Raw genomic sequence first — 8,381 nt, 5'->3', positions numbered from 1 at the left:
AAGATGCTCAGTGCAGGGGTGTTAGTGTTTGCTACAGTGCTTTTGAAGTAAGTGTTCCCTTACACAAAATTTACAGGGGTTAGACACTTAAATGCAGCTTTGTTTTCTTGTTTCTGCTGAGTGAAATTGATGACTTGTCATGTTTGCAGCTCTTTAAATTAACTGTGCAAATATACCTAGAGATGGAATGCGAATATCTATTAAAGCAGTAGACTTAATTTTGCAGCATTTGCTCAATTCTGTAGGCAGTAATCTGCTTGAATTTGGTGAAGCTTTTGGGAAGACTGCGTATGTATTGCCAAGATTAATCCCACTGTGTTTGCACAAAATTTTAATATGCTATATTCTAATTCTAATTTGTAAATTTGGACTGTTTATCGCATGATATTTCACAAAATTTTATGAGCGTAATTGAGGAAAAATATTTGGAAATAATGCTAAACTTTTTCTAAATTTGGGTTAATAAAAATCATATAGCTCTGAAGTTAGAAAATGTGGGTATTTCTTGTATTGGTCTTTCACACCATTAGAGTCAGTGTATTGTACACTTGTTTACTAAGCATTTCCCAAAAACATATTCTAAACATAGGCTAATGTTAGTGCTGCAATTTTTCACCATTTTGAATTTCACTTGTATTTGTGGGTTTTGAATCTGTTTTTGCTGCTGTTCCAGTAAATCTCCTGAATGATAACACTGAAATAACCCTTACACAAGGATGGAACTGCAACCTCATCTCCAGTAACCGTGACAACATCACTATAATATTTACAGGGGGAAAATGTTCATCCAGGGTGAAATGCAGAGATGCATTAAAACATCAAACATTTAAAAAAAAGGGTGGCAGCTGAAACTGCTTAATTGCTTTGCTTAGAAAGACTAATGTAATGTCTGAGGAAGCAATCCCTAAATAAGTTAGGAGGTGAGATCTTTCAAAGGAGGAAAAAACCCAGGCATAGACCTATCAGGGAATTCAATGATGAGACTGTCAAGAGCAGTAAAGCTGATGTGTTGTTAAATGTCTTTGGGAGAGATTTCTTGGTGTTCTGTGTCTTAATGTAGGGAAAAGCAAACTTCAGAGGGTGAACATTTGGCATTTTCCTATTTGAACCCAAAAGTTTCCTCTGGCACAGGAGTGGGGAGTCTGTCAAAACGTGTGACTTTGCCTTACTCTGAAGTCTTCAGTGTGGGAATGAGCATGCCTGTAAAGGATGGAGCATGGAGGAGGCCATCCCTCTGTGGTACTCTAGCTGGCACATTCATTTGTGCTAAACCAAATAAGTTGTGGCAGCTGGAGCAGGATGGTGGAAAGGAAAAAGCAGGAGAGCAGTGGAGTGAGGAAGAAGGCAGAGCAGTGTGTGGTGGAGGGAGGTTGAGGTGGGCTGTGGGGTGGGCAGGGAGGCAGGAATTGCTCTAAGGCCGGGGGGGGCTGTGAGAGGGGAATGGGAGATGGGGAAGCAGGCTCCAGGCTCTGAAATGGGGGATGTGGGAAGGAGGATGGAGCAGCAGGGATGCGCAGATGGAGCTAACTTCTACAGAGCTTTTTTGTGATGTTTGCCTGCTGTCTGGAGCTTTTAGGGCTGCTTTTAGTGTGTAAGCTGCTGCTGCACATTGATTCCCCCGAGCCCCACGGCAGGGATTTCTGCTTGACAGCCCCTGCACCAAGGGAAAGGAGAACACTCTGGGGTTTCCCGGGCTACCAACCTTTGGCCGGGGGATGCTACCGCGGGGAGAGCGCTGGAGTTTGCCGCTCCTGCGCCCCAAACCCGGCGTTCTCGCCGTTCCCCCAGATCTGACACCCCCTCCCCCGATTGCCTGCGTCTGACTCATTCGCTGGTGCTTGTGCAAGCAGAGCGGGGCGGGGGGTGGGGTGGGGGAGAAGCCTTCAAAGTATCCAGAGCGGCTGCTCCGGCTGTGGCAGGGCGGCCGTGAGCTGCGCCCTGCAAGGGCGGCCGTGCCGGGGGCGGCGGAGCGGAGCGCGCCCGCAGCGCCGCGCAGGCGGCCCCGGGTGGAGCCGCCGCACCTCCCGGAGCCCGGGCAGTGCCCGCCGCGTCCAGGGAGCGACAGCAGCTCCGTGCCCGCCGTCCTGGGGAGCTGCTGCGGCAATATCGCCGTTTAAAAAAAGGGAAGAGAGGAAAAAAAAAAAAGGAAGATGCTTAAATGCCTCTTGCCAAAAGTAAAGAGCGAATCTCAGTTGCAATGGCTCTGCTAAAACTTGATCATGCGGGATTTCAAGCGATAAAGAGCTGCCGGGCTGCTATTTACTGCGGCGGGAACAAGTTGCAGGATGAAATCCGGGCGTTAAGGGACCTGTTTTCCACTTCGCTGTTTGCAAAGGAATCTACTGAAATGACTTTGAGGATCTTTAAACTGGAACTATGTGGAGGGAGAATGCAGTAAGTAGCGCTGGTGGGGAGCGCGGATCGCGCCCAGCTCGGGGCAGGGGCGCAGGGCTCGGGCTCTCGGTGCCGGCTCCGAGTTCCCCGGCAGCGCCGAGGGCCGGGCAGGGAGCGCCGGCTGCTTTGCCTGGCGAGCCAGCGTCCTACATAGAGCTGGGGGTGCTTGAAGAACTGCCTTCATGCATATTTACTGGTTATGAATGAAAAAAACCGGAGCATTCGAGCTTTCCGTGGCGGGCTCTGCTTTAGTGTCCCTCTGGGGTTGTTTATGGTAAATTGGGAATGAAGCGGTTCTGATCCAGGAGAGTTTTATCCCACACCGCTTTAGCTGTGCTCCGGGTTATGCTCGTTCTGAACCTGCCAAGAAAACTCCTGCCCTTGCTCATGTTAATTAGCTTGCTTCTAGCTGCGCTTTCCAGGTTGGATGTCTCTTGCCTTAGCGCTCAAACCCGTCCATCTCACTTGGAAGCACACGGGCAGTTGGGAGCTCAGGATTTTCCTGACCTGGATAAGATGAGGGACGTATCCCGGACGGCTGAGGGCTCACGGAGCTGCTTTTAGCAAAGAGCTGAAATCTAAGTGAAGGGGGGTAACTTTTGATTGTAGTCACTTTATTTCCGCTCACATACCACATGCGATCGAAGTATATATATATTTCTTTTTCTCCTGTCAAATCTGCAACATGACTAACGGCTTCTCCTCGTCTCCTCTTGTCCCCCCGCTGTCCCGTCCCATTCTCCCCGTGTCCAGCCCCCCCTTGCCTGTCTCCCTGTCCACGTAGCTGCCCTCCCGGGATGCCATGTCGCTCGCAGGCTGCGGCGGGGATCACGCGTGCGGCCAGCGGCGCGGAGGCCAGCCCTGAGCCCGGGCAGCGAGGGGCGCGACATGCCCGCGGTCGCGACATGTCCTGCAGCGACACCGACAGCAGCACCGGCACCTCCGGCAGCCGCCGCCGCTCCGTCTCCTGAGGCGCTGGGTACGTGCGGCCCGCGCCCGCACGGGGGCGCCCTCGCAACGCGGCCTGGCCGTCCGTGCGCGCTCCCGGCACCAGCGAGCCGTGCCCGAGGGGGACTCGGAACGGGGGGATCGGAGCGCTCGGAACGGCGGGTTCGGGGGGCCCCGAGCGTTCCTCGGGCTCGGGGGGAAGCCGGGGCAGTTCGGTGTGCTGTCCCACCGCGCTCCGTGTGGCGGGGCCGGCGGGAGCCCGGCCCGCAGTGAATGTGCAGCGCTGATGCGCGGTTGGATGCTCTGTGGAGTGCCCCGAAAGGAGGTGGCTATGCTGCAAGCCCCTGTCTGCCTGTGTGTGTGTCAGCCGCAGGCGGCTGAGGATGGGGATAGGGCTGGCGGGATGAGAGGGGAGATGTGGAAAATGCCACCCCTGATTGGACAGCCCCGCTTGTGTGCTCTGCGTGACGCTCCGCAACAAGCTTGGCTTGATGTGGCACAGGGACTCCCTTCCTGCAGCTAGCGGAGAGCCAGTGTGGGGGTGGAAATCCCCCGGGGCACAGAAACGGGGAGATCTTGCAGAGTCAGACCTGCTCTCCTTCTCCCTCCTTCAGATAGCTCAGATCCCTTCTGTGGCTCATCTCTCTCCCCATCCTACTCCGTCTATATTCAGCCCCCTACAGAGACTCAGTGAAGACGTGAGGTAACCGGTGCAGTGATGCTCATTTATGGAACACCCTCCCCTTCAACACTAGGGACAACTTTGTGTCCGAGATCAGCAGTTCTGAGATGCTCAAGTTCTGAATGCTGCATGAGAGGACAGAGAAGAATTAAGATAGAATATTGTACTTTTGAATCTGTTCCAGAAATGCAGTAGGATTCCTTAAGCAGCGGCTGCCTAGGGGGGATCCTCAGAAATAAAACAGCATGAGTTTGGGATGCTGTGAGATGTATGGAGTATGTGAACTGGGGTTTCCAGCAGACCTTTGGCTCACTTCTCTCATTTTGGGCTAAAATACCTCTCTCTGATAGACTGTGACTAAAGTTTAAATAGATGTCCAGGATGAAGGAAAATATTCTGGATGGAAAAAGATTGCTTTTACCTATTTTAGCACAGCAAGGTTAAAGAGAAGGATGAGAATGTCTTTTTTAAAAATTATGTCAGTCATTTTAATTTTGTTGGCTATCCAGGAAGAATTTTAATGGGTCTTTTCTCTGAACTTCTGCTACAGTTTTTGCCTTGCTCGTGGAAGGCCAGCTGTAATACTGTCATCAAGCCAAGTTTTTGATAGGATATAAGAGGCTTGACTTGGAACTAAGGTGAAGGATGCATTATAAAAAGCTGCTAAAGTTTGCATTATGCCCAGAAGCTTTCTGTTTAAAGCTTTCTTTGAAGATATGCAGTATATATATATTTCTCTACTTTCTTCTTATGCATTGTGATCACTTTTACAGGGGATAAAGCTGGCAAAGATGAGGAAAATTGGCTGTGCTCTCCTGGTACTCCAAGCTCTTCTGGCACCTTTGGATCTTGTTCGTGGAGCAGAGAAAAATTACCCCATCCTGAACATTGCAGTGATTCTGGGAAGGACCAAGCACATAACAGAGAGAGATATCAGAGCTCTCTGGACCAGGGAAATGTCAGCAGACCTGACTGTTGATATCAATGTCGTGACTCTTCTTGTGAACCAGACTGACCCTAAGAGCATCATAACACATGTTTGTGACTTGATGTCAGGCACCAAGATCCATGGAGTGGTTTTTGGAGATGACACTGATCAGGAGGCAGTAGCTCAGATTTTGGATTTTATTTCATCTCAGACTTCTATTCCAATTCTTGGAATTCATGGTGGGGCCTCCATGATAATGGCAGATAAGGTAGGAAAATTTATTAAGAGCTCTTGCTATTCTGATGTACTTCATTGTATTGGTGTCTATCATGAATAATTGCTACAAGCAAGTTTAAAAAAGATGTCCTTAATTGTCTCTCTGTACTTGAAAAAGTATGTATAATGGTGTCTTTGGCTCATCAAATATTCAGAAATATTTCAGGGTTCATGCCTGAAACTCAACTTTCTAACATTATCAAAGCAGCCCTAATGAGATATTACTCTCCAGCACATGGAATGATGGTCAGTTAAAAAACTTCAATAGCTAATATGATCAATACATGTAAAAACAGCCTCCTAATAGTAGGATCATCAAATGATTTTGAGGATAAGCTGTAAAACTATAAGCAGATGTTCTGTGGTGCTTATGAGAAATAGCAAGGAATAGATGCACCTGAATGTATCTGGGTGCAACAGTAATAATAGGACAATAATAACCCAGACTTTAGTGGTCCACTACAGCATCTGAATTAAGTAGTTGTGCACACATGAACCACTGCATTCCATGAATTCATTGAATGAGGTTTTTGCTAAATGGATAGTTGTACTTTGCTGCTGTAGTTCATGAAAATCCAGTAAGGTCTGAAATCTGGAGGTAATGATAAATGGTCTTGTTGGAAAACATATTTTTATGTAATCTGTTGTGAGACTGGAAGAGCAAAAGTGACTCATGTCCTAAGTTCCTTAACGCTGTAAGGATTTTTAAGAGCTCTTTGCTGGCACTGCAGCATTGATTTTGAGGTGATCCCTGCTGCTCCTGAGACAGGCACTGAGTGCAGGGCTCAGCTCTGCCGGGGGCTCTGCCTCACTGGAACTCAGAGGAGCTCCCAGTGCGGTGTAAGAGAGGAGAGCTCAGAGAGAGTGCACATGTGCCAAGTCACTGGTTTGCCAGCACTTGAGCATCTTTAATGTGAATTCTAACTTATTTCCTGGTATTTCCATGCTTTAGGGTTCCTTATTCATTGAATATTATCTTTTCTTAAGAGTGACTTTTGAGTAGTAAAGGCTCTCTGAACACATCTGAAAAGGAAGTGGTCCAGATGTATTATTTTGTGAAGTTGGGGGGAAAAGAAGCAGGGTTAATTATGATTGAGGAATCAGCTTTGAACTTTGGAAACTTTTTACCTCTGGAATAGACTTTTTTCCTTTGGGATAAGAGGTCTGTTTCTTTTATTCTCTTATTTGAATAATGATCCTATAGAACTTGTCATACAATGGAGGACAATAAGTGCTGAATTATAGCAGGGATCCTATAACAATGGCTTTGACATCTTGATTTATACAGATAAATGGTATAAATTATCTGTATAAATTATCTGATAGCAGTCAATGCTGCTATCTCAAATGCAATCGCAGTGACCAAATTACAGAGGCAGTTATTTCATGTGCTTTTAAATTACAGTGCAGATTTACTTGTCTTTTAAAGCTGGGTTTATATGTATTTAGTGCTTCTATTTGATACATATTTCACTTAACTGTGTCTGCCAGTGTAAGAACACTTGATCTCAGCCAGGGCTAAGTGATGAAACACTGGAAGAAATTCTTACAGAATCATCTTCACTCTTGGTGGCAGATGCAGGATGTCACTGATACAGATTTATTTTTATGTAAGAGCCTCTAGAAAATGAAACAGTCTATTTTTCTGTCTCAGTAAATTACTATTTTCACTGTATGCTAATATTATCATTACTGTATCACTGCCATTTATTTTAAGGGTTATGAAAGTTTTATTAGCAAACTTTCCTGCTGAAATTTAGCTTCTAATATTTCCATTTGGGAAATCAAAATTGTCTTTTGTGTATTAAAACAATCTAACAGAGCAGTCTTCAGTAGCTTGAATTGGGTGAAGGAATTGTTTGTTCATGCAACTAATATTGCCTTAATTTTCAGCCTGACCTTTGCAATGTGCAGTGTCTTGCAGTGGCGTTTGGAACATCTCAGTAATGAGACTTGCAGGTGTCACTCAATTAACCATTCATTTAGGAATGAATTCCTTGGAGATGAAGTTGAAATTCACAGTGCTGTCATAAAGGCGGGGAGATGAAATCTGAGGGAGAAGGATTGGAAATATGAAATGTTTCAAGTCTCTGTCAGGATTTTAGCTGGCACGCAGAGGTGTTGGCTGACTTGTGAAGATTATTTTAAGTCTCCTGCTTTGTCTCATGCATTGAGATGCCTGGCTGTGCAAAAGGTGCTTGGTCCCACTCCTGCTTGTGGATGTAGTGCTCTGGCACTCTAATAAGGCCATTTCATTTATGTCCTTATCCTATGAGCTCTGTGCCAGGTTGTTATGTGATGCTGAACTCAACTAAACTGAGGGCACAGGAATGGGAACTCATTTATAATGCTCTATACTGCTGAAGACTTCACTGAATGACTCAGAGGAGATAAGCTACCATATTCTCTGTGGCTAATAAATATTATGTCAATGTGAATCTTGACTGAAGACCCATATCTGTAAAAAAAGAAAGCTGTTTTATATTTCCAAGAATGAGGTATGGCCATATTTGGAGTTTGCAGTGATTAATGCAGGACATAGAGCTTTTGAAGTGCTGTGTCCCTGTCTGAACATCTGGGGTGAGTGGTGTGTTGTCTAGACTGCCTCCTTTGCCAGCCCAGCTCTGCTTCAGTTTGCTCAGACTTTGCCTGCACCATCTGAGGAGGGATTTTGCATGATTCAGACATGGAAAATAGACAGGCATGTGAAGCCAACCAATCCAGAATGTTTTCTGAACTCATTGATCTCTTTTCACCTGATATCAACCCTACCAACAAACCAATGGGACACCTGGGGGTTTATGGCACTTACCTGCTCCTGATTGTGCTGCAGAGATGCCCTTTGGGCAGTGTCACAGCTGATTTTATCCCCTGCTCTTGGCAGGAGCTCTCCTGCCAATGAGCTGCTCCTTGGCTTTGGTCCCCAGTTCTGCCACGCACTTCAAACATATTCAGATGTGGGAGAGTCTGCTGAAACAAGATGAGAATTGTCTGGGGCATCTGTGCCAGCCTTCTGTGCATCAGCATCCCTTGGAGGATGCTGAAAACAGGCTGGCTGTTTATTCTTCTTGTATCTCTTGACATTTGAGACATCTCAACAAACATTGCTTAGGAACTGTTTTCTGACTTGAGCATTTTGTTTCAAACGTAGTT

At 46.6% G+C, this 8,381-nt stretch overlaps 1 protein-coding gene across 1 annotated transcript in view; it reads left to right on the top strand.

Moving 5' to 3' along the window:
- The first annotated feature begins 2,376 nt into the window (after positions 1 to 2,376).
- The window catches only part of GRIN2A (glutamate ionotropic receptor NMDA type subunit 2A), a 147,440-nt gene continuing 141,435 nt past the window's right edge, over positions 2,377 to 8,381 (top strand). The window contains exons 1-2 of the mRNA XM_058815830.1: positions 2,377 to 2,394; positions 4,798 to 5,220. Of these exons, the coding sequence (XP_058671813.1) occupies positions 2,377 to 2,394; positions 4,798 to 5,220 (441 nt within the window). The remainder of the gene's footprint in view (positions 2,395 to 4,797; positions 5,221 to 8,381) is intronic.

The sequence above is a fragment of the Ammospiza caudacuta genome, chromosome 17 (genome assembly GCF_027887145.1).
Source record: "Ammospiza caudacuta isolate bAmmCau1 chromosome 17, bAmmCau1.pri, whole genome shotgun sequence".
In the NCBI taxonomy this organism is placed as follows: domain Eukaryota; kingdom Metazoa; phylum Chordata; class Aves; order Passeriformes; family Passerellidae; genus Ammospiza; species Ammospiza caudacuta.
The sequence above is the reverse complement of the archived record's forward strand: the minus strand, read 5'-3'. Positions and strand labels throughout refer to the sequence as shown.